Here is a 27,255-nt window from a genome sequence, read left to right as displayed (position 1 = left end):
TACCTGGAACGCGGTAAACTGCACCATAAACGCCACCGACACCGTGATGATGTTCTTCAGGATGCGCCATTTTTCTCCCCTTCGCAGCTGTACCTTCTCTCGCAGCGAGGCCGTATCGCCACCGTTCTGCTGTGGGACAGTAAAGAGGAGTAAGCGTTTCGGTTGCTTGCTTGGACTGAAGCTCGCTGATCGCCTTACCTTGTCGGTGTCTACTCCTCCACCGTGCATGGTTGGCGCGTTTCCTTTGAAAGCAGCTTGCCTGTACTGTGCGAAGGGAAAATAGTGGACGTGAGCGACAGCGGATAATTATTGCAATGCAAGAAGCAAACGGTAGACACAGAGACGATGAGCATGACGTCGACTGACAAGCCCGCGCTGATACACTCAAACGTCAGACCAAACGTCAACGCCGTTAGTGCACTTCCGGTCCCGTGCAGCGGCAATCAACGGTGCACGGCTAAATAAACACGCTGACAGCTCGCGAGGAGTCTCATTAGTGTGCGTGCTGCTGGGTGTTTTATCTTTTTGTCTACGTGAAACGAAATTACCGTCAAAGCGTACAGATGCGCGCAAATTGACCCACAAGAAAATTGGTCCCACCGAATGGGTGACACGCTGTAAGTGTATCACGCAGCTACACGTAGTGTATCGTGCGCACTGGCCGCCCGGATTACATCTTCTGCTCGCCATTGTCTCGCTGTTAATTCGATTGCAAGGCTGCACCGCAGCTCTCAAATTGCAATGCGATGCAATGGTAATGGTATAATTGGCACCGATTATTTCTTTACAATAGCTTGACATAAAATCACTATTGGTCAACCAATACAATGTTTTTTTAGGCCTTTAGAAGCGCTGCTTGGACAGATGAGGACGCTGACTTGATAGGGCACACAAACACACAAGGGCGCGTCGGGATGTCGCAAAATACCTATTTATATCAAAATTAGTGAATACTCATAAATATGCTCCCACACAATAAGCTTTGGTCGAATGTAAAGCGCCAACAACAAATCTATGATCTCACCAATTTATTATCAAATCACATGCAAAAACAATGCTAGTACACAGTGAATGTGTTTTAGAGTTGGTTATCAATCTCAATAAACAAATCCTTTTAAATATTATAACAAATCGTTATAATATTTCGTTCGGCATAACGATTTTATTGCATTGCAAATTTTCATACTTTTTGTACAGCTAGATGTTGAGCATGTATGCAATCTAAAACTAAAACTCAAAGAAGATTCATTGTTAGATGCACCATGATACAACTAACATGACATTTCACGTCAGTCTCATATGGTTCTAATTAATCAATTCTAAACATCAAAACTCTCGCTTTCATAAGCAAGTAGTAAAAACAAATCGTTTAACATTTACTGATGGTCCTATTCTTCCATTTTTAATTCTCATTTAACCGAATAATTTTCGTGATACGAATATCCATATCGCAAATATTGTTGCTCGTTATGCGAACTGCATTACAGTCTTTTTTGTTGCATTGCACTGCAATTTAATTTTACTATTATTGCTAGAGTTAAGTGTTGGGTAAATCTGATTCAAATTCATAATTCTGAATGAATCTCAAAGATTCTTGAATGACTAAAGATTCATTAATCTCAAAAGATTCATAAATCTCTTAAAAATTATAGCAACATTCACGAATTTCTAGGTATTCATAAATCTAAAGGGAATCCAAAAATTCACTGAGCTTGAGCTTCTTATTATTCTTCTTCTTGGCGTCACAATCTACGAGGTCATTACAACATGCAGGTTTTCGTGACATCTTGACATGTACCACGTAGCCGGATAGTTTGATTTGCTACAGGTCCATGAGAGGCTTGAGCCCACGACGGACATGTTGTTAAGCCATGCGAGTTAACCACTGTACCATGGGATTAATTAAATATTTTCAATATCATACATCTTTAATGATTCATTAATCCCTGTGGATGTGATGTTTTAATTCCCGGATTCCCTGGAATCTTTCGAGATTCATGAATCCTTGGGGATTCATGAAACTTTAGAGATTCATAAATCTTGAGATGCATTAATCTTTAAAGATTCATGATTTTATAGAGATTCGCGAATTCATATGAATGAATCTCAACGAAAGATTCATGAAACTCAGCACTACTAGAGTTAATATTATACATTCATGTAAACCAGAGATGTTAAACATACGCCCTTCGATGTATTTTGGCGTAGCCTGTGACCCGTTCACTTCATAATGTATTTTGCACTTTTGTTGTTTGATTTGTTTGTAATTATTATAGACATCAAGGAGTGTAGAGGATGTGTAAAACACAATTTCAGTAAAAAAGACTTTGAAAATTCCATACATATGCTTAGTAAACAATAATCATAAACGCTATCTAAGTTAGGAATGTGTCTTATATCTTATATTTTAATTTAGGAATTTATAAAAAAGAATAATATTCTGCTCTAAGGCGGTATTGATAACTGTAATGCATCTATTACTCCAGTCTCTTTTCCAGTACAAATTCATAATAACAGCTACGAACCAATTTTAATAAAATCAGCAAAAAACTTGGCGAGAGGTTCATATCAGTAATAATCTCATTCTGCGACGTGAAAATTTCAAATATTAAACTTTTCGATATCACACATAATCGGAAAAAATAAGCCAATATTAAATATTTACAACAGCAGTACTCAGTTGATAGAAATTAAATTTATGTATTATTGTGCACCCTGAACATAGCATGACGTAATTCCACCTTATTCATATCTTATCATATTCTCCTCATCAATATCAGGAATCACAATATTTTTTTCTGAAAAAACTATCCAGTATCAGTTAATCAGACAAAATATATCTAGGAGCCGTTTAGTATTTAGCATATAGATATTTGTCTAGTGTTTTTTTTATTTATTAGAATGGAAGCTTCAAATTTTTTTCTACAAGCCAATCTATTATGGTCCTAAAGCAGACATCAGATGCATCCTAAAGCTGCAATAAAATATCAGATCAGAATCAGATGTATAAGGATTCGAATCAAAAGAAGTGCAATTATAATTAATTCTTGTCGTCCTACGATAGTAAATCATTACATGTGAAATTGCTAAATATTGTCTCAGACCGGTCTTTGGCGGCCCCGTATTTAAAGCAATGTTGGGAAATTTAGAATAGTTTCTAATTATAAGTTCTAATTCAAAAATAAATAACTAAAACTAAACAGTAACTTGACCACCACTGAACTTTATAGCTCTTGATACACAACCGTTATCGGCAACTACTTTCTAGCTGCTGCTTACAGCTAGTAAATCTCCTATAATCTCTTTACTGTCAACCTTTCGAATAAAATCCCCTACACCAATTAGAGTGTGCTCATTCAATTCACAGAACCTCTTCCCAGCTGTTTAAGACCTCAACACGCGTGGCAGAGTTCGATTGATTGAAATTAATATTATTTAAAATAAAGATCAATGCTCTGTCGATGATTAGATGAGAGCTATATGTTTTATTTTTACATGATTTCTTACTCACACTCAACTCTTCTCTCTTTAACTCGCATTTCCAGTTCTCCAGAAGAAGCAATTTGTGGTGTAAAATAGGCAGTAAAGCACATCCCACCATCGTACAAAAAAAAATCGTTCGACCTATAAACTGCACCCGGCAACTCCAGCGGTTAGCGTGGGGAACGAGGGCCAGGACAGGGAGCCTTGGGGGAGGGGGGCCTAGCGTCCAGCGCATCGGGCATCAAACGCGCGCGCAACACACTCCGCCCCGTTGCCATTGACAATGAAACAAAGTTGACAAAAGACATAATAATTTTCCATCATTTCGCTGCGACATGAGAGGTTTTCCACCGCATATACATATCATTGTTAAGGGCGGCCGGCCACCTTCACCCGCCGTACTGCGTCGCTACGCCGCACGCCGCGAAGATGCGAAGATGATGCTGATGCAAGATAAATCGGAGCGCTTTGCTGGCAGCGGCCGTGTACGGTGGGCAACAACAAAAAAGGGGTAGGTGTATGTGTAATTAGCATTTCCGGAAGCCAAACCACGTGGGGCTGCACTGACGCGTGGGTGAGCTGGCAGTGGGGTTGGGCAGGTAGAATTTAGGGTCGTTTGTCGTTCGAACATGCCCCTGCACGTGTGGGAAATTTTGTGCGGAAAGCAGAGCTACAGCTGCCGGCGCAGTGCAAGGGGAAGCGCATAAAAAAGGTAGCATTTGAAGAATGCACTTTTGTTTTCCTCACTGCAAGTAAATTGCTACGGTAGTGTTTCGTTTGCGCCGTAAGGAGAGAGAGAGAGATTGCCCAGTGGGCGTTAAAGCAGAGAGCAAGAGAAGGAGAAAGTTGAACACGAACTGAATGCTGCGGTAGTTCTATTGCCTCAGCAAATGCATTAACTTCGAACATCAAGAATCGGGAAATACCACCGGACAGTCTTGAGAGTGTCACGGCTGTTGTGGGGCAGGCTGAATGAAACCCACGCTACTGTATTAGAATGCACGAGATAAGACCTAACTCTTGATGCGAACGTCTCGGAGCGAACACTTGAACTAAAGACAGTAGGGACAGCTGATTAGCTGAAGAGACGATGAGTGAAGCATGTATTTCACGCATTGCCCCGAGGAATGATACGTAACTACTGTACTATTATTATTTTTTCGGCAGCTTCACTTAACTCACTGCAGATCATTAGCCAGTGCCTGCTAATGCAGCTAGTAACACTCGCAGACTATCTTTATCATCTCACCATTCGCCACAGGTACTACTTAACCGAAGATGAGTAAATGCGTTGCAGCTGACAGCAGTAATAGCTGCTTTTCAACCACAACTATTGTTCTAATACGTCACAGCTTCTTCATTTCTAGGGCTGACACGTTTACATCCACCCTGCATCATCAGGCCTTTTTTGCCAGTGCCCCAGTGCCCCGTGTGTACACAATGCGATGGTATCTAATCTGCTGGAGAATAGGGCACCCAAAAAGACAAAGTCATGCGCGAAGATTACGGTGGGATTTAAATATATACAGCAGAAGCGTAGAGGACACTCAACAGCGTAGATCGGATGATGAAATCTCCTGTGCAGTCACTAGTAGAGTGTAAGCTGTGTGTGATGTATCATATTTGTTTCTATAGCACGATAGAGGCTTTGATCTCTAATACAACAGTTTGTTCGGAATGAAAGGATCCTCATAAGATCTTTCCCATCATGCTATATCCACGTAGGAGATATGATTTAAAAGCTTCACCCAACACGTCTAGGTTCTTGAATAGTCGTGTTCGAAAAGAACCATAAGTACATCGTACAGCATATCCCAAGCAGCAACCAGCGCATCTTGAAGTAAGAGGCACATTATAGCTCTGAACGGAACTTCCAACCATTTTACAGAAGTTTGGGCACATTTGGTGATAAGATAATCGTTGTTTATCTAAAAGCATAAAGAGGCCAAAGAAGACTAGACAGATGTACACACACTTGACCTCAATCCTGGCGCTGTCTTCCTTAACCCAGGTCAGTTCGACACCTTGCCCGGACCCTTAACGTACAGCAGGAGTAGCAACTGCAACAAAAAATACACAAATCCACGCAAACCATGCAATCGCCCAGCGTAGCCTCGCGCGTTTGCGGTGCAAGGACTGCGAAAACCTAAAGACATTGACCGTGTGACAAAGTGCGCACGGATGGCTGTGCAGAATTGGGTGAAGGTCTGCGAACCGCCCGGCAGTTTAAAATTCACAGCAGTGTCTTTCCCCTGGCAGTGCGTCGTACACTCCCCGGGCGCATGACTTATTATTCTGACGCGCTCACCCAGCCAGCCAGTGCGTGTGATTCGTATCTGTGGACTGTTTTGGTTAATTTTGCGCAAACCGCTTGGCCGGGCATGGGAAGGCCCGATCCGAACTAATCGAACCGACGGAATTCGTGGGAGGGCTTGAGGAAGAGAGAGAGAGAGGGAGTGACAGAAAGCAGACGTGCGGCATCATTTCGTATTCCAGCCAGCTTGTCATGTCCAGTTCAGACCGGACATGTGGCGCTGCTAACCTGCTGGATCGCATAATGGGTGCTTTCTTGTGGCCTAACCAAACCCACTGACAATGGCACGCGACTACAAGTGGGGCTCGCATGGGCTGCGGGCGCACGTGTCTCGTGCGCAAAATATTACCACCGGTTTACGCTGCGATTAGCAAAAGCCAATACCGAACCATCATCTTTTATGGCTTCCAATGGTGCTGCACACCTGTGGCAGTGTGGCAAGGGAATCTTGTAATTCCAATGATCGGAGCTTTTACGACCCACCAGCACTCAATGGCACGGTGGATGATGCAGGTTTTAATAACCATCCTGTGCAGCCGTGCCGGAGTGGAGAGTTAGAGTGGAGACGGATCTATTTTACATCGAAATCGGTGGCTCTATTTGCTGATGCACTGCAATTGCAAAAATAAAACCTTTCATTCAGGGGTTTACAGGGTTGCTCATAATTTTGAATTAAACTCTACGACCCCCTTTTTGGACAGACACATTGGAATTTGGTTTTGGATTCTAAATGAGCCTTCCCAAAAAGGACGCATTAGGGTCAACATTCCGTCACAAAAAGTTCACTTCCCAGAAGAAAATATCTCAAAATTATAAGAACTCCTGAAACCCATGTAAGGACCTTTGGTCTTGACCGACTGGCTGCAATCGGGTCAATAGCTGAGTGCAGGCATTTTTCAACTAGCACTGGCTTCTGGTTGGACTATGGTTGATAAAGGACGCGTTTGATTGTAAGGCGAAACAAGCGAAGTCGTTGAAGCTGCTGTGTGGGAAGCTGTTCCTTCCAGATTTCTGGTTTGCATGGCTGTTATCGCTTCGTGAATGTCCTAGCGTCGACTCATATGCAAACTGCCACACACAGACACACGTGCACACACACACACACTCACATAAATCGAATTACATACAATCACACAGACACACTAGTAGAACCGAATTTTTATACCGTGTTTTGTTGTTGTTGTTTTCTAAGTTTGTGTAAACGAACGACTACTTACGACGTGCCGCGCGCTAGGACGAGTGTACCGGTCTCACCGGGATAGTCGATTAGCGGGTCGGAACAGTGCGATGCCTTCGGTACCAGCAGCACACCACACGCGGTACGATCATTCAAACCAAAACGAGCACAAACACTTTCCACTGCTACTGGTGGAGCCAAACCCAAACCGCCTGCCGGTTGGAGCAACCAAGAATTTGCAAGTCTTTCTCCGGTGACTTCGCGCGAGCGACTGACTGCCTCTCGAGTGCCGGCCGTACCAGCTCGGGGAGACGCGTGATGATAGACCGTACCGTAGCCGCACACAGGCACACACAGCTGCTGCTCATCGTTCGGCGGGGTCATTTTTCAAACGCCCTCACACTCTGTACCGCGGCTGGGTTACCCTCCTTGCGCATACCGTGCAGCGCATGTTCGCGGCGCAAGCCTTGCGCGAGCCACCCAGTGCCCAGTGCCACTCACCGGAGATGACGACGTCCGGAGACGTCCGCGAGTTTGAGTTGTTTATTGGTACTACCGTTTGCTCGTTTTTTTGCTTTTTTTTTACTTTCGTTACTGTGTTTTGTTTGGTGCCCCATTCCTTTCCCCCACAGCGGTAGGTGTTTTAGATAGCGTGCAGCCTGATTCTGCCCCTTCATGCATGCAAGCGTCACTCGTGGATTCGCCATAAATATGGCTCAGTTTAGGATTTGGCTAAGCTATCGGCAAACAAGACGTCGGGGCAAGTATCGCGACAAGCAAGACGAAGGTGAGCCCCGAGACCATGTGATTTCGTCAGTTGACCTTTACGTCACGCAGGCTCACGAGGTTTGGACTGATGCTGGTTGCGGGAGTGCCATCGTACAGAACGTGGAAGAAAATGGGTCTTCGTCCTTCAGCTTGGCATTCTGGATGCCGGCTGATGAGAAGTTTAACAACCCAGTTGCCTAAGCGACTGTCGTAATGGAACTGTAACTGAAGATGCCGAGTTGTATTGCATATCTTTGAACATAGTTGAGGATCTCGTCCTTGCTAAGGTCGTTTCGACAGCTTTCAACTATTTTATTGAATTTATTAAGAACACGAGATAAGTCCTCAAATGATAAATGTATTGTAATTCCTTGAATTTAATTGCATAAATGTAATAGATCTTGTATCTATTAATTAACAACAACCGCAATCAAAGTCTGCCTAAGGTAACTATGGGTTTAGATATATCTGACTGATTGGTGTACCCATAGTAGGACAGCCAAGTCTAACCCATGGCAGGTTTTGCCCATAGGAGGTGCTACAACATAACAACTTTACCACGGAATCTTGGACTGGAGTTCTTTAGATATAACATAGCAACGATCAAAATATTCCTAGATAGGAATCAATTTTGGAATGACTAGACAGTCTCAAAGTTTACTTTGAAAAACTATGCCATCCAGAATCAATATCAATATAAATAATATCCTGAAATCTTCAAGACGATAGATCATTTCTGCTTTCCAGTGAAACATCCCATAGCACCAATTGGTTAAGTCCACAGTGAGTGTATATTCCAAGATCGTGACAGGCAGCATAGTGCATATTACAAGATCGTGTCGTAAGTACATCATCGTCCATGTGCTCTTCAATGGTAGAAAGCTCTTTGAATTTCGGTTAAGGTTGCCATCTCCCTTTCGTCATCTCCTCGCTTTTCGATCCACTCCTCATCACCGCTTATATCTAAACCGGTCCAATGTTGTTTCTACACACTCAGAGCGGATTTGGCCGGCGAATTCAAGATCCCTCACGGACGCCAAGAGATGGGTTGTGAGTGTGCGTGCGCGCGCGTGTGTGTGTGTGCTGTGATGCGCTGCTATCTTTACTCCGCTGACTGTTATCAGTTGGCAGGTTGGAAGCTGTGCGTACACTTATCCTGCGCACAGTGTAAGCGCCCCAGAAGCTTGCCGTGAGGCACGTTTTCCTCTAGCGCCCATTGCTGCCCATTACGTTAGGAGCAAAACCATCCGAGGCCGAGAAAACAGGAGCCCTCAGCAGCACGAGATTTGCTCGCACGGTGCACGAAAGGAAAGCCACCGTGTGGTAAGTTTACCGGAGCTTAGGCTGTTTAATGGCACCCCCGTAACAGTGGCTGGTTACTCGCCTATCAAGGTTTGAGGTCTCTGTAAGCCCTGTCGAGATGTTAGTTAGCAGGAGCAGTGTTTTAGGTAGCGCTGCCCTAGCACGCAGCAAACAAACGGACAGCTCTCCAGGCGCATTCGTTGACAGACGGATTGTGTGTGGTTGCACAAGAAGCAGCCTGTTGAACGTGGCACAGAGGCAACATTTTGATGTGCTCGTGTTAAGCTGCGCTAATAATAGATAATAATATCGCCACACTTTCCTATGCGACTTTATTGGTTTGTTACAAAAATAACACACAGCCAGATGCGAATTTTCAAGAACTCAGCGTACGAATTGCAAAACGTAATCGTTCGGTTCACGGAGAAAAAGTTCTATATTGTCTCGGCTAGGCCAAGCCGATTGGCAAAACTGCGCCCCACGCTTGCTATAATCGCGAGCCTAATCTGCTACTACTTCGGCGAGGTGCCATTTTCTAACCCGACCTGCCATGTGTCTCTCGAAAACCCGCGCCTCGACCGAGCGCGAAAAAACACTTTTTTACGCGCAGCAGCTGCTAGCAGCACGCGTTCGTCGCACATATTCGTACGGGAAATCGCGCGCGTTTGTGTGTGTGTTTGTGTGTTTTCACAGTGAAGGTTGAACCTGATTTCCCGCCATTGTGGTTGTCGGGGTTTTTGCTGTTGCATCTCCTCCTTCTTGACATCAGCTAAATGACAATTACACGTCATATTATCTAACATTAGCGGGAATATATCTAGAACCCGCTCACCCGGTGCCCACCGTGCGACCGAGGGCCGAGGGTGGAGGCGATCCGAGCAGTAGCCAGCCGAGGCTATGACGATGTACGCACGCCGGTGCATTGTGCAGCAGCGCAGGCCGCTATTATCCGGGTTGCGCGGGTGCGGCTTTGAAGGCATGCACAGCAACGACAAGAGCAACAAAAGCAAAATATGCTCACGATTGCTGGAGAGAAAAGAAATATTTAAATAAAAAAAAACATACACAGCGAAGCTTCCTCCACATTCATACTGCTGCTCATTGTGGCATGGAAGAAAAGTGTGGGAGCTTCGCAGTTCAAAGTTTCGTCGCTGGATGTGCTTTCGCGTAGCGGAGCGCCATCTGTCGGATGATGATGCTTGAGGGCGATTGTTTGGCTAAAACCAACGGCTACCATTCCCGGACGGATATTCTCAATCAACTCTAATAAAACGAGATGTGTTAAAATTTATTTGTACAAAAAATGCTTTTAGCAACAACAACACAGTTCATGGCGGTTTTGGATACCTTAGTTCAATACTGTAAGTTCAGTAACCCAGGTAAAAAGTATGTGCTCGTTTTATTACATTTTATTACACCCTAAAACTTTAAGTTACTTCTGCAAAAACTCTAAAAGTTTTAAGATATTACAAACCCATAACAGCTGTGCCTTTTTTTAGCGAGAATACTAAGTAAAATAATGCTTTTTCTTCTTCTGATCTTCTTGTTCTAGTTTAATGTTGCACAGACCCAGTGTACAATTGTATATGCATATTTTAGAAATTGGAGAGATTATGAGATCTATCGTTTACGTAACGCTTGATAAAAAAGACAGAGAGAGAGAGAAACAGAAAAAGAAAAAAGAGAAAGAGAGAGAGAGAGAGATAAATAATGAGAAAGAGAAAGATATATAAAGAGAGAAAGATATAGAAAGAGAAAGGGAGTGCAAGTAGTAAACGTATTAAATGTTTCTTACAAAACACCAGTTTTTTTACCTAGGGAGATTGTTGAACAAGTTTGTGTTACCAACGAGTTCAAATCGAGGCTAATCTTCGGCATATGGCTAAAGTCGGAGTGCATTTTTGTGTAGGCCAGAGACATCAAAATGGTAACCCGCGGGCCAAAAGTGGCCCGCGAGATCTTTCGGTGTGGCTTGCGACCGCTCGAACCTAAATTTATTTGTAGAAGCATTTCTGCTTCTACAGTACATGTCAGTCAATTACAAACACCTGAAATATAATTCCAAGAGATGTTCAACTTCAACTTCTCTACTAATTGTCAGACCATAAAACGTTATAAAACCGATGTTGATTGTCGTTGTTTTATTGTACCTCCTTTCTATGCATGCATGCACAAAAACAAAAGAATTCTAGAAACTATTTATTTTGATAAAAATGAGCATTCAATTCCAGACAATTTTATAGTAAATTGGTTGAAAAAAATCAAATTCTGTTATACCCTTTCCGATAAATAAATTTGTTAGCACCAAATAGATGATGAATAATTTGTAAAAGAAACAACTCGCATTTTAGCTTCAATTGCATACAAATGAATTTTGTGCCATATTGTTTTGGGATAGATCAAACCCCTCTTTAGGTATAGTTGCAGCTTAGATCATGTTACTTCTGCAAAACGTTTAGGAAACAGATGAAATCAGATGCCAGCACAAACACGTGTTACTTTTGATAGGCTGTTATAAACGATCTCAAGCTTTCCATGAGGCAGCCTGCCAAGATCAATGTGATTAGATAAAGCACAGGTGGGCTTATGGCGCTGTTTTTGATGGCCATAATTAATGAGGATTTCTATGGATATTAGCAGGAAGGGAGTAACGGTTACAAAGGACTCACATGAAAATCAAATGAAGATTTGTCCCAGTCTGGACTGGACTGTACAAACCGACCTGTAGTAATTTATGGAGCTTGGGCAGCATCAAAAGTAATAATTCACTGTTTTGACGTACGTAAATGCTGTTCACAATCATTATCAGCTCAAAAATATTGATAATCAAAATGACACCAATATCAAGATAAAATTTACTTTTCTGTGTTGGATAAACCAACGTAGTTAGTTTTGATCTTTACCTACTGGATATTGATAGTTGGCACAAAATAATAAAAATAAAAAAAATCAGAAGTCTATGGCTAATTGAAATTAATCTGATATTTTTTTTTACTTTATTTTACATCAATGTTTAAACTAATGCAACGTAATTGTTATCCCAAATTGAAATGATCTGATAAGATCTGATTTTTGTATCATAATGTCATAAAAAAACTAAAGTGCAACCCGTGCTATTATTTGCAGTAGCATTTTGGCCCGCGGGGTCAAATGAGTTTGACATCGCTGGTGAAGACGATATTGTCAGCTATTTGTTTTCTAATATAACAAGAATGGGATTTTGCCAACTTTACAGCCATTCGTATTTTCATATTTATAAGAGACTGGATTTACAACAATGCTGCAAATCAAAACAAAATACCTAATTATATTGGACATCCAAGATGACATGCGTAATGGACTACAACTATACGAATCAAAATTTTCGTCAAAAACTCAGTAAAGTTCAGCCTTCACTATAGGTGATTTTGGCTGCAAAAGAGTTTGTTTGAAAAAAAATACTGTGCGTAGAAAAAAATGAATTAGGATATGATGTGAAATTACGTGCGCATTAAAGCGTCAATAAGCAATAGGTTTATGCACAAATAAGCATAAGCAATTATATTGTTGAGGTCTTTGTGTCGCTTTTGTTTAATTTTGATCAGTTTTGAACCGTTACTCATGCGTTTTGAATTAAGCCTCTCATGGCCACCTTAGATTATTTTCTAAAAATCTTAATACCAATCTTAATAAAAATCTTAATAATAAGCGTAGTACCATAGCATGACAAAAATGAGAAGTTTGCTTCAAGAAAAAATATTTTTTCCAAAATTGATCAAAATCACTGTGGCAAAATAAAGTGTCCATTTTATTCATTCTACAGAAAATATTTTTCTGAACAAATATATCCTCTCGCATTCTTTACATGTTCGAGGATCGTTGGCGTATTTTTTTCTAATTTTTAAAGGTTTATCTAGTTCTGCATCTAGTTTTTGCATCTGGTTCTTCTCAAGCGTTATCAAGAGCTTTAAATTTAAATTTATTTGTTTGTGGCACCAGTTTTATCCACCTTTGCATATAGAATCTGCCACAAATTCTCGATGGAACAAAGATTTAGACTTCATGGAGGACATGCAAGGTGTTTTATACGATACTAGTTGAGAAATGATTTTTATATTGATTGTGTGTGTTGTGATGTTAGCCTGTAGGAACATGTTTTTAGTTTTCAAATCCCATTTTTTAAAGAAATATCCCAAAGTAGTGATGAAGAATGTTAAAAAAGGTATCAGTCATAGTTGTACTTTCGATTCACACCAGTTTTCCTGCTAATCCTAAAGAGAAACACCCCCTAGCTATCACATTGCAATTTTCGTAATTTACTGCCCGTTAGATGTAGCGTCCTTCAAGTTCCTCGCCCGAGCTACAGCAAGACTAACAAAGCCAATTGGCTTCAATATGATCAAAAACATGCAGATATATCGTTAGATTGTTGAAAAACTGATATTTGGACAGATGAGTCCAAATTAGAACTGATGTTCAAAAATATCTAGACGCAATCCAACAAACCAATATTATGAAGAGTGCAATGTGATGACCAGGGAGGGGATTTCTATACGAGAAGTGGGGAGCATGGTTTGAATCGACGACATAATGAAAGCTAATACTTATATAAGCATCCTGTGTGAATTTATCTGTTTTCTGTGAAAAATACGGAGTTAGTAAATAAATTGATGTTACAACAGGAAAACGACTCAAGTTATACACGAAGAATTTTTTATTTTATTTTTTCAATCAAATCGAATAATTTTTTTTAATGGCTCCCAGTTAGTCTTAATTTTAATTCAATCGAGATTTAGTGTGCAAATTTTAATGCAAATGTAGTGAAAATGACGTGATTAAGAAAAACAAAATATGTTAAAGCTCTGAAATACTCTTAGAAAGAACAAATGCCAAATATGTGCAGATAAACACATAATAAATTATGGCAAAGATCCTCAAACATGTAAAGAATGCGAGAGGAACGCATATAAATGATAAGTTTGCTGTTATATTTGTTCAGAAAAATATTTTCTGTAGAATGAATAAAGTGGACACTTTATTTTGGCACAGTGATTTTGATCAATTTTGGAAAAAATATTTTTTCTTGAAGCAAACTTCTCATTTTTGTCATGCTAAGGTACTGCGCATTCTTAAGCATATCACGAACAACGTTTCAAAAAATAAAGCAGTACAATAACTTCATTTTTCACGGAAAAAAATTAAAAAGTGTAAAATTGTAAGTAGCGGCCACTTTATTCTGCCGGCCACTGTATCTATCTCTTCCGGATGGTGAATGTCCTTATAGTTATGGTAGGCGGTGTACTTATTGAAACTATCAACCAGCGATGTGAATCGAAAAAAAATGTATAATATAAAACAAACTATAATTAAATACAGGATCGTTTGATACACAATAATCTAAGACTTATGATTTGGATCTTTAATTTAGAATGATTTAAGAAACGTTCTAGAAAATTCTTGTGTCATGATTCCGGATTTTGTTAAATGATTTGTCCTCTATGTCTATGTGGAGTGATATTGATAGCCCGTTACTTCATGGACAAAATACATCTAGTACACCTAATGTACAATGTTTTAGAATTGTCATTTGAATGCAAATATGTAGCTTAGAAAACTAAATATCGAAAAAAAAACAAATTGTTTACTTTTGTATGCCTATTCCAATGATTTATGTAAAGAGGCGAATGAGGCCAATTGGCTCAAAATAAAGAATAAAACATTTATGTTTTTGATGAACCACCACCGATGTTCATATTCTTTAGATTTACACCTCATGAATTTAAATGCTGTTCTGCATTGAAAAGCAGATCAAACATTTTCAAACAACTCTTGTAAATCCGATAACCACTACGTTTACTGTATTGTTGCGGTTTCTATTATGGAGCATCAAATAAAATGTGTGTAAAAATCACCATGTATTTTTGCATTTGTCTAAGATAAGATATTTAAAAAAACAGAGACACAATTATATTTTCTAAATTATACTTCAAGTTTGACCATATCCATTTCTATTTTCTATGTTTGTGTTTATAGTCCATTTTATCGCTATTGAATGTCAAAATGTTTTTGAAATTAGTAAGATGCATAAGACATATAAAAAAGAATAAAAATAAATGGAGTTGGAAACGAGCATTGATTAGGGATTTTCCACACATACAAACAAAGTACAGGGAAAAACTAATTTTCTTCAGCAAATCAAAAACAGTACAAACAGTATTCCTATTAGAAAAATCCAGAAAGTGGCCGTATAACTGATTAGTGGATTACTTGTCATATTATTGCTCTGCCTAGCGTCGCTTACATCTAAGTGTTCAAACAGGCTAAGCTCAAACAGGCTCATAAAACACTCCCCCTTGTAAGATAACGATTTAAAAATCTAGGTACAAGTCCAGGTCAACTACAATTACTGCTACCGCCTTTCCCTATCTGATCTCAACATCTTGAGTGATTGGTAAAGCAATGTCCTTGCCAAAACGCATCTCCTACCTATCTCTGTCTGCCTTGTCTTGCTACTGTCAACCACTGCCCGATGTGTGGATTGCCAAAATATATAAACAACCGCGGGGCTTTCTAGACATCAGCTCGCCACCGCACGACGGCCCAGCACGATTGAGCGGTGCCGCAGGGTAAACAAACTTTCCGTTTCCGTATGCCGGCTGACCACACGGGCAAACGATATTTCATATCGCAAGCGACACACCACCACCACTGCTGGAGCAAATAGTCGGTAATAAGCGTTGGGTTAGCATAGGTTTTCGTTGGTAGCAACCGCCCAGCCGACAGGGCGACAGCAAAGGCAGCGTTAAAGCAGCTGCGAATTAAACTAGCCAGCGACGTACAGTACAACCTGCAAGACGCTATCCGGGTGAAATGTGTGCGACCGTTTGAAGTCGGTCGCTTGTGAGTAGCTTTTTCCATCGAGCATGGCCGCTGGCATTCCCATCAACAGGGATTAGATTTTGCACCTCATTACCGCACAGCATGGGCTACAGCCTCCCGCCATTGCTGGCCAGCGCTAGCAGAAGAGCCACGTGCTCGTTTTGGTACGAACCCAGATTGCGTTCCTCGGTAAGGAATGAGTTCACTTCGCTCAACTACATGCTTTAATGTGCAACATGTAGGGGTTTTTTGGCGTGAGCCATAATGTGAGTTCGTTTTTCGCTCGCCCAAACGTCCTGTCGGTGACATGTGTGCGTTTGCAAATTTTATCAATGTAATACACTGTTTCCGTACACCGCCCATCGGTAATGACGGTGCGTCGCTAGGAAGGCGGGCAAATTATACGCCCACAATCAGCCACTTTGTGCTTTTCTTGCTTTCGGGGATTTTCTTTTCCTTTGCTACCTCTACTTTAATACCGCCGGCATCATCATCGCACAAGGATCATTGGTCAAGCTTGGGTAGCGATTGTCCTGCACAGCAGAACCGATTACGACCGCTCTTTCCGTTGGTGGCACTCCATAGCTCGGATCATGCAATGGTCGAGAGCCCGGAGATCCTATGCACACACTACTCGGTGTGCTATTACGACGCACAAGAAAATGGATTTCCCCGACACAAACATTCAATAAAAAGGGTACGCAGAAGAGGCAAACAGTAACAAGCCCATTAACATGCGTGGTTCGAGAATGAATGACGATTGTTACAAGCTATGCACTTTTTGTTCCACTGCCCGTAGAATAATTTCATTTAAATATTCACTTCGTGTAGGATATCTCGAAGTGTTTGTCTAGTTTTTTTTATTTACCATAACTATATAGACAGTCGTTGTTCGTGATTAGCGGCAAATCCGGAAGAGAAGAGAAATGCTGTTTCACATCTTTGTATATTATTTTGTTCAAAGTTTTAGGAACATTATTTCATGACTTATTACAGCAAACACGAATTTAAGGTCGTACCATCCCAAGAAACGTTTCCTATACTGTTTACACTTAAACATTTTTAAAGAATGTTTTACTATGAGTGTACTAAGCCACATAGTTTTAACATGTCTTTTGAAGATACTTAATAATCTTTAAAGTTGTAAATCCTTTAAAATTCAGCGATTTCAAACTCATTTGACCCCGCGGGCCAAAATGCCTCTGAAAATAGTAGCACAGGCCGCAGTCTAGTTTTTACATGATAGTATTTGATACAAAAAATCAGATCGTTAGCAGATCTTTTCATTTAATTTTAGGATGATAGTTACTTTACAAAAGTCAAATCTTTGATGTAAATAAAAGTAAAAAAAAAATAGCTGTGGTAGATTATTTTTAGTTGGTCATGGGTCTCTGATATTTCCAACATTTGCAAAGAATTATGGCAAGTGACAAGATTCAGTACACAATAATAATGTGCAAAAACTAACCATGACTAACGCGTTAGTTCCAATACAGAGCAGTAAATTTTGTAAAGTAAAGTTGATATTGGTGTCAGTTTGATTATTAATATTTTTGAGATAGATAGATTAAAGTAGCGACTTCTTACTTTTGATGCTGTCTAAAGTTCATAAATTGCAACAGGTCGTTCAGTCCAGTTCAGATCTTTACAGAGGAGTGCAAGATGTCATACAAGTCCTTAGAACCCGTTATTCCCTTCCTGTCAATCTCCATAGACATCTTCATTCATTATGGCGACCAAAATCAGAGTAATAAGCCCTGTAGTTTATCTAATCACATTGGTCTTGGATGCCGGATGGAAGCCTGATAGTGATCGTTTGTAACATTCTATCAAAAGTAACACGTGTTTGTGCTGACGTCTGATTTCATCTGATTTCTAAACGTTTTGCAGAAATATAATGTTCTATTCTTTAGTATACCTAAAGATGGGTTAAACCTTTTCCAAAAGAATATGCCAAAAAAGTGTGAGAGCTTGCGTTTTTAATTCCTGTTGGCTGAGTGATTTTGTTAATTTGTACGTCTTTTTCTTATAGATTTTTTTTATTGGTCGCCAAGTGCCTTGATTGATGGCTTAACAATAAAAAAGTAATGTTCCTTAACTACATACATATGAGTAAGACATTCACGATATGAGGTTGAAACTAAATCGTGAGTTGTGTCTTATAAGAATTGTGCATCGGAAAGGATATATTTTCCTTGATTTTTTAATCATTTTACCAAAATTGGGGCGGTCCCGTGGTACAGTCGTCTAGTCGTATGACTCAATAACATGCCCGTGTTAATTATTATTAACGACCGATTCGATCGCAAGGGGTTGTTCCCAGTAATTATCGATAGAGGGCGACACGGCCCGCGTTTAGTGTGGTCAACGTTCACCGCTGATTGGGCCGAGTATTCCCGAACGCTTACGATCGGAGCTGCAGGAGAGAAAATTCATTCTTTCTCCTAACCCCGAGACAAGCGATGGATTTTTAGCTACGCAAATAAAAATATCGATGCTTAAAAAACGCTTGATTTGATAAAAACTATTTACTTGGGCTGAAAGAAAGAATCCTGTTGCAGTCTGCAACAGCCCGTCATGGGTTCAAGCCTATAATGGACCGTCCCCCCGTAGCAAGGATTGACTATCCGGCTGCGTGGTAATCAATTATGTCTCGAAAGCCTGTATAGGGCGCCATGTCTGCGTAGGACGTTAGAAGAAGACCAAAATTGTGCGGAATTGAAAGCATTCGTCAAAATAGTCATGCTTGATTTTCCTTGTATGATACAACAGTTTTTGCAATTCTTATCTTTTTTATGTATACATGCATAGAGAGAAGCTAGGAAAAAACCGACAAGGTTTTATGACGATACGTGGACTGCCAATTCATATAGAATCCTGCGGAGTTGAAAATCTCTTCGTATTTCAGGAGTCCGGAATTGACTGACATGTACTATAGAAGCAGAAATGCTTCAATAAATAAATTTAGGCTCAAGCGGTCGCGGGCCAAACCAAAAAACCTCCATCAATTTGACTCCTCTGCTTTAAAACGATCTTACGACGCTTATAAGACTGTTTGTTAATACTAAAATTGGAGCCACATAGTTGGAATATGTCTTTTGAAGATGCTTACCAGTTTTTAAAGTTGATAAACCTTTAAAACGTTCTGAAGACACAAGACTGGCTTATAAGACTTATAAGTTAACTGGCTTTAATAAACCTGTAAAAGTATTCTTAAGCACGTTTTCAGACTTGATATTTTAGACTAAGGCATCAAGATGAACTGATCTTATAAAATGCATATTAAGTCTTGGATGAAGGGAACTTGCAACAAACTATTCAGGCTGTACCTGAGATGCACTATTAACGCATATCGAGAATAAGCCTTTTTCAGCCATAATATATTTGAGTTTTTTTTCCTTTTGCTTTTCTACAAATGGTGGTTATTCTACTAATTCAGGACCATTTTTCGTTTTTTTCAATCATGTTGCTATTAACTGATATTGTATTAAATGAAATTTGTTCAAAGAACTATCAAATTAAGAAAACTGGGATTGTGTAAATATGTATATACCAGGTTCCGCGTATCTCGGACACTACCTATACGTGGAGAGTCTTAAAACTTCTTAGTCTACACAAGTGCTTCCTAAAGCTATGTGCTGTTTAAAACTATCTTAGCCACACAGATAGCACTACAAATCGACTGAACTTGTGATCAGGAAAGACCTCCTGATCTAAAGCCAATGGAGTCCATTTGTATTGTATATGTATATGATTGTTGATTTGTGTGACCAATATGTGTCAGCCATGTTGATATTTTAAATAACAAATTCATAGTTTACATAACAAACAGAAAAATGGCAATTTTCTAAACATTTTTCACTTCATGTTTATTATGGCACAGCCTTGAAATAGCTTTTGGTGTAAGTAAAGGGTGTTTAAAAAAAATCTGTATTTTTAATACGTTGTATTTTTAAACTAAAAAGATGCATATTATTGAGGCGCTTTCACGTTTTTCAAAGTATTATAATATATTTCAACAGTGAATATTTCTTGGTCTGGATTTCTGCTTATAGATTTCATCAGAAAAAAATATAAAGACAACGTGATAATTCTCAAATAATTCTCAACCATTAACATGACTTCATATTCAATACTTCATTGCCGTCACAAGAACATATTCATAGCACTACGCTGTAATTTTGACAGTTCATTTACGCCTCACAACTTTAAGGTCTAGGAATAGTTTAACTAGTAGTCTTAACAGAGTTCTGTACATGGGCCCGTTCAGTCGTAAGTGAGTTTTATTATAGGCTTATTAGGTCATACAAGACATTCAAATGAAAAAAAGAAGACTTAATCGAATAACCGTAACAACAACGTTAAAACTATGATAAGATTTAAAATGTGCCTTGGGATAGCTATGAAGACACTTTAAAAACTATGTTTTTGTACTAATTAATGCATTTTAAAATCGTCCAAAAATACAACTAACATATTTTAGCCACATTTCGTATATAGACACCTTTTTAAAGGTTTTATGATTTGTATAAGAATAAATGTGAAAACACAAATTTACTGTTAATGGTTGTTTTAAAAGTATTAACCAAAGTATGTAAAAAGACTTTCAAAAAAATCATTTTATATTGCCATACGATTCTTATCAATTTAGTGAATAATGGTCCAAAACTGATCGGATTAAACAAAAGCGACACAAAAACCTCAACAACGATTTCTAGCAGAACCCAAATGTTAGCTATTGTTACATACATGGGTATGGAAAGTAACCATAATCTGATTGTTTTTTCTCGCACCACCCACTTCACCATCGAGGGTCGCTTAAACCGCTACAAACGCGTCCATAAAAGTTTTGGAGGAAGTGCAGACGCATACAATATTCAATTGCAGTACATAAATTTACTGTTTTTATCTATCTCTTCCGTGAAAAACGCCTGTTCATATAGTTATGGTAGGCGGTGTAGAAATAAATAACGTGAAATAATATAAAATGTATAAAATAAACCTTAAACTTACCGATTACATATGTAAATGTAAAAACAATATTAAACTTACCTAGTTATTGTAGATATTAATCAAAGAATAACTATCCATAGTTTACTTCAGAAGTATTGATCTTTTTATGCCTTTTTTATGGCAAAACGCTGAAAGGGCAGAAAAACATTGATTAGATTTATACTACATAAATTGACATTTGTTATTTAATCTCTAAACCATTACACGCCTGCCGCAATATATTTTTTAATACTTTGATTAAATTTTTATTTTTATTATATGAGTGGAGACGCATGGTACCGTACCGTGAAGCTTTAGTTGGAAGAGAAAAAATGCAATACTGCAATTTTTACGTAAAAACTAAAAACAGATCTCTTTCGGATTTTTAATTGCTTTCTTTCCCATTTAATTTTGTTAACAGAATTTGCGTTTTAATTAAATTTAGTAAAACCCCAAAGCTAATAACAGTATTACTTACGTAAAGCGTTTCGTTTCTGTGATAGATTGAACCAGTCCTCCCACCGAGCTAATGGTCCATTCATTAAACGTGGAATGAACTAGATCAATACAATAGCAAACAAAAACGTAGCAATGAACCGAATCCGAAACCCCTAACCAAGAGCGCTTTACAACGCTCAGCTGAAGCTCGTATGGAGGCGCATGGTGTCTCGTGTCCTTTCGAATTTAAACTCATCTATTAAAACATCTCGGGGTATTTGAATCTTTTGTGCACCGTATAACCCCCACTCATCTCCACCTTTTTTCACTCATCAAACATCCCAACAGCGAGTGTGTCTGCATGCAACTGCGTGCATCGCACAAATCGTGTCTAATTGTGTTTCGTTTGTTTGCATTTGGTACTGGCTGCAGGCCACTCGTCGTCCGGGCGGCAAGTGTGATAAAGCGGGCATGGTGGGCAAGGGATGTGCGCAAAAAAAAAAAATAGAAACAGAGTGACAGTGCTAGAGAGAAGAAAAAAAGAAGCCATAGCGACAGAACACTTACACCCCAAACACCTAAGGACCTAGGCGCTCGAAAATCGCCCTGCCACGGACGTGATGGCCATTGGAGTTCGTGCGCAGGCACGCCTCGCTACTCGTGCACACACAGCTGGTGCCCGGAGCGACCGCTGGTTTGCGAGCGGGTATATAAGCACGTGCGGACTGCCGGCCGTGGTCGCAGTTCTGCTGAGTGACTAGCCAGTGCTTGGAGGGCTGCATTCGTTTCAGTGTTCAGTGCGGTTTTGATTAAGTGTCGTTTCCGCTGCGGAGCATTCAGGCAGAGTTGCAAGTAGGTTTTGCGTTCCTGCAGCATGTTTTATTCACACCAGGTTTGCACAATGTTACACAAGTTTTGAAATGTGCGTGGCGTGTTACTGTAGTTCGGCCGCTAAACTCTTTCCAAAATTTGGCACCAACAGTGTTAACGGTTAAGCAGTGCTGACTCAAAGTGGAATGATGGTTCCGAACTGCACCAGTCATGGACAGCGTGTCAATTACCACTCAATTTCAACCATTCTCCACTTGCTTACTCCCGGTTTTGTGCGTTTTAAGCCATTTTACTAGGTTTTGAAAGCATGAATTATTCAAACTCTGCAGCTCTTTTCGCAAAGAAAGTGATCTTTTAATTAATATTCCTTTATCTCGCCCAGCACTATTCTCCTCCTGTCTCCTGACACTTCAAATTACTTTCTGACACTCTCTGAATGCTCTCGAGAAGTGCATTTTAATCTACTCAAGTGCAACAAAATGTTATTCACACACACACACACACACATACAAAACACACCAAGTGGCTAGAGCAAGGGTGTAAATTAATTGGCTCTAATCTTTTCCATCGCTTGCTGCTGGCGCTCGATCCGAAATTCTTCCCTTTTCCCGCGGGCGAAACGGGGACTAGATAATGAAGGTTGATTTATGCGATCGCTCTGCTAGTGCGCTCGTTGTTTGCTTCGTTTGCTTCATCATTTGTGGGGTTTTTTCCTATTCTTTCTCATCCATTGCCCATCGTATGCTTTTGGGAAGGAGGAAAATTTGTGTCAAGTGATGTGAGCGGAATGTGACTCAATTTGGTGAGCAAATTAGCTGACAGATGCAAAAGGTAACGTTCAGCACGCAAATTGGGCAGATAGAGTGTAGATAGTAAAGGGGGCTAAACGGTCTGTAAAATTCAACCGTCCACGATCAAACAGGTATGAACGGAGCATTGCTGGTTTCCCGAAATTTATATTCGAAACCTCAGGGCAATGATTACGTTTGGTGAGTGAAAATCATAAATTGAGATTAATTTGCTCTATTGAAAAAATCTAATGCTTGAATATCTAAAGCAGCCAAGGTCCACATGCTGAACGGAGACGAAATATATGAATCACGAATTTAGTAAAGGACATAAAATTTGTATTGTTGTGCCGCATGTACCTTTTGAGCTTTGTAATGATGCTTGAGCTCTGTAGAATTCAATTCTTCTGAAAATTTATTCTTCTTCTTTGGCACAACAACCGCTGTCGGTCACGGCCTGCCTGTACCCACTTAGTGAAGTGTGCTTGGCTTTCAGTGACTTATTGTTACCATAGCAGGATAGTCAGTCCTAAGTATGGGGGCACGGTCTAATCTGGGTTTGAACCCATGACGGGCATGTTGTTACGTCGTACGAGTTGACGACTGTACCACCAGACCGGCCCAATACAATCTGAAAATATATTGGGAGTACCAATAAGTTCGCATGTCGTGTGGATGTCAGATTTTCACCACTTGTTCTACATCAACATTGATGTTTGATGTTTCTTATTAGGTACGCTCATACAGTCCATATCTTTGTTGGAGAATTTTGCGCCATCAAACTAGAAACAATTGCCAACAAAAGATTCGCCCAGCGTTCACACACCACGAATCTTCGACGGGTACAAATTTCGTAGTTTAACAAACTATTTTGTAACAACGCGGGTTTCTGTTGTAAGAAACGTACAATTATACCACCGTGAGGGCACTTTGACACTGGTGAGCAATCGAAGAATTATGTTTAAACGCGAATAAAAACGATGATTCTCAAGGCCTTTTTGGACTTGCTTTTCCACTCTCTTTTATTTCTCTACAAAGGATATAACTTACAAAAGTTTCATAAGTTTTGCAATAGTGCATTATTACAGGGAGCTCTGATCTTGTTATTTACAATATGAAGAAAACGTCTGTCGAAATCCATCGAAACTTGGTTCAAATGTGTGCCAAGCAGGCTTTAGCTGAAGCTTTATTTCCGACTTGGTTGCAGGGTTGAAAAGTTACTTTTATTTAGAAGACGAACAACGTTCCAGGGTGTAGAACGAAGAAACTTTGAGTAACTCAGGAAGTCAATATCCATTGACGAAAAGCAACGAGAATGATCCAAAACGTGGGGTATTAGATTAGATTAGATGTGAACTGAGGACGAGAGACGACGAAGGGCCTTTGCTTATTTGTGAGTAGCTGCTCCTACGACGATTATTCAAAAGTACTAAGAAACATTGAAATGGTAGAAAACCACCTGTTGTATGGCAAAGACATTGCTCCTTTAGCTTTCTATCTGTTCTGGAGCATGATTTGGCCGATGAAGTCAAAAATATGTAGATTGATTGTCTTGTTGTATAAAAACTTTACCTGAAAGTCGGGACTGAACTCCGATTGACACCATTTTGAGCGTTGAATTAGAAAAACAAAATAACAAAAACTGTCAAAGTTTGATTAAAAACGTTACGAAGTTATTGGAATTGCTGATGAACAATAATTTGATATAATAAAAGCGTCCAGTAACGAACCACACTATCGGAGCTCTCACAGCAGAGTTGTTAACGTAGAGTTAAACAACGCAGACAAGCGCGTGCTCTATATTTCGGTTCCCGATTAGATCCGAGATTTTATCATTTTCCATGAACTGAGATTTCAACAATCCAAAACAGTGCAAAGGGACAGGGACAAGTAGATTGAGAGAAGTGCCGCTCACTGACTGCCATACTCCTAAGGAATATAATGGGATTTGAGAAAGCCCATTAACACATGACATTTAACTGCCACCCACACAATCTTGAAAATGCATCCAAAAACATGTCCTCTCGTGCGGGGGTGAGTAAATGGGTATCGAAAAGCTGCGTATGTTAGGCACGCTGTGCATTCAATAGTCGTAAATGCAACCCGGCAATTATCTATGTCCTCTCAACATAAGCACCTCCAACATGTGTAGGGAAGGATTTTTTGTGTGTTTATTCTTGTCATCTCCAACGGCAAACATCCATTTTGCTCGTTCAGGATTTGTGATATTTCGCAGTATCACCCGATGTCCACAGTCGGTTATTGGACGGACCGAACAAAAAAAAAAAACGCAATCATCTCCAAAAATAGGGCCCTCACTCGCCAAAAGCAGTGTAAACACAACTGCCGTACTAGCAAAGCTTACGCTGCGAAGATTGCAGACGAGTGATGAACGATTAACGGCTAGCGTTCGCACATCGATGACTACAGCTGTGCAATAGTGACCGTACCGTACAAAACATCGGAACACGTTAGTGTCTTCAAAGCTGATTGAAGAGCTATTCCTGAAGCATCACTAAACTGAACAGCAATCAATGCTATAAAAACTGGACGCAATTTAGGTTCTTTATTGCTATCCATCGGGACACGCCATATTCCAGACGGTTAATTGGGTATGATGGTGCCCGTTGTTAACAGCACTTGCACATACATCGTGACGTTTCAACACAGCTCTTGGTCTCACGTTAAGTAGTTTTTTTTTTCTGGGAAGTACATTGCTAGACATACTGGAAGCGGTGCTGCCACCCAGAAGACGACCCTAACAAAACATTTCAATGCTTGTGCTTGTTGGCCCATACCTAAGCATACTGCATTGGGAGTACTCATATATTTCCAGGACTTCTTGCACCGCTAAGGACCATTAGTGTGTGACACACGATTCTAGACACGCCTGTCTCTAGAATGAAGCGACAACTATAAGTTGTCGTAACAAGCGGAAAATTTGAAAACCCTATAAACCGTTGCGTTCTTTCTCTTTTAAATAAACTCTTTTAAATAAGAAATAAACTTCAGATATTCTCATTATTCTCTCATCTTTCAGTTCTTCCAGTTCACATCCCATCAATTAAAAACCAAAACGCGGACATTGAATCTTTGAATCTTGTACGCTACATTGTAAGACATCAGACTTCCGCAGGATACTAGATCTCGCTCGCACATCTCCAAGGACTCTTGAAGCGACAGCGATGAAGATGCACCGGTGTCTGCTTTGTGTAGTCATCGCGCTGATGTCCGTGCTACACTGCAGCGGCCAGAGTTCGGAGGAACGGGCGCTGGGCAGCGATCCCAACTATCCGGAGCTGGATCGCAGCAAGATGCAGATGGCCAGCCTGAACGGCTTGCTGGACACGCTGGAGCACGATAGCACGCGACAGCTGGGCGGCGGACCCGACGACTACGAGCTGGTCGACAGCCTGGCGGCACGTCTTGGCTACCCGCATGCGAACGGTGACATCAAGCGAAGTTGGAGCAAGATGAACGCGGCCTGGGGCAAACGTCTCAGTGGTGGCAATCGGAATTCCGGCTGGACCAAGTTTGGCGGTAGGTATCGCACTATCCGGGTCGAAATGGCCCAACAGAGCCCGGGGAATAGTTTAGATTAATACGTTTGTTATTCGTTGAATTTCGTTGCCAGCGGCCTGGGGGAAACGAGAACCGGGATGGAACAATCTGAAAGGGTTGTGGGGTAAGCGCGCGGACAAGTGGGACAAGCTTGCATCGGCTTGGGGCAAACGGCAGGAACTGAGTCGAAGTTACTAAATAGCCTCCTGGCACGGGGGATTATGAAACTAGCACATTGCAGCATCCTATCATCCACCTACGCTTAACCGTGGCCCAATAGCCATGACGGATAACCAGCAGCTCTACCACCCGATTGAAGTTCCCCTCGCCCACTGCAAGCAAGTTAAGAAAATCCAAAAGAATACAGCATCAGACATTGGAGCAAATCACGCTGGTGCAGACACGGAGACGGTTTTATGATCTCGTTAGCGTTCACTGTAACCAATGCCACCAACAATGTTAGTGTAAAGGATCTAGCAATGCAAAGATTATGCGGTTTTACACTATTTACAGATACACTATTACACACACCACATCACGCTAGTTGTACACATTTCGCTTTGATCAAATCTTCCCGATGTGACGATGAAAATCAATTTTTAACCCTCGGTAATCGTAATGTTTAATGATCAATGTATAAATAAAGAGAGAACAAACAAAAAAAGAAACGTACGCACACCAGCGGCATGCAATATGTTTTGGAATGATATCACAACCCGAAACTAATCAATCGAAAGCTTCCG

The 27,255-nt window shown here is 40.5% G+C and overlaps 2 protein-coding genes across 4 annotated transcripts in view; one reads left to right on the top strand and one right to left on the bottom strand.

Moving 5' to 3' along the window:
- LOC120948095 (UNC93-like protein) overlaps window positions 1–7,262 on the bottom strand; it is a 9,683-nt gene extending 2,421 nt beyond the window's left edge. Inside the window, exons 1-3 of one of the 2 annotated variants that reach the window (XM_040364086.2) lie at window positions 7,015–7,262; window positions 199–264; window positions 4–129 (exon numbers count right to left, since the gene is read on the bottom strand). In XM_040364086.2, coding sequence (XP_040220020.1) covers window positions 4–129; window positions 199–228 — 156 coding nt within the window. In that variant the 5' untranslated portion in view covers window positions 229–264; window positions 7,015–7,262. The remainder of the gene's footprint in view (window positions 1–3; window positions 130–198; window positions 265–7,014) is intronic. The other variant, XM_040364094.2, reaches the window with a different exon arrangement.
- Window positions 4,585–27,255, top strand: LOC120948115 (cerebral peptide 1). Of its 2 annotated transcripts, none has more exons than XM_040364124.2 (3): window positions 4,585–5,323; window positions 25,992–26,491; window positions 26,586–27,255. In XM_040364124.2, exons 2-3 carry the CDS (start codon window positions 26,137–26,139, stop codon window positions 26,708–26,710), a joined length of 480 nt encoding a protein of 159 aa, XP_040220058.1. In that variant the 5' UTR covers window positions 4,585–5,323; window positions 25,992–26,136; the 3' UTR covers window positions 26,711–27,255. The 2 variants fall into 2 exon arrangements, with proteins under 2 accessions (XP_040220058.1, XP_040220050.1); XM_040364116.2 differs by lacking the exon at window positions 4,585–5,323 and adding an exon at window positions 21,970–22,184.

This window comes from Anopheles coluzzii, chromosome X (genome assembly GCF_943734685.1).
Source record: "Anopheles coluzzii chromosome X, AcolN3, whole genome shotgun sequence".
Classification (NCBI taxonomy): domain Eukaryota; kingdom Metazoa; phylum Arthropoda; class Insecta; order Diptera; family Culicidae; genus Anopheles; species Anopheles coluzzii.
Note: the sequence above shows the minus strand (reverse complement) of the source record. Positions and strands in the feature narration are given on the sequence as shown.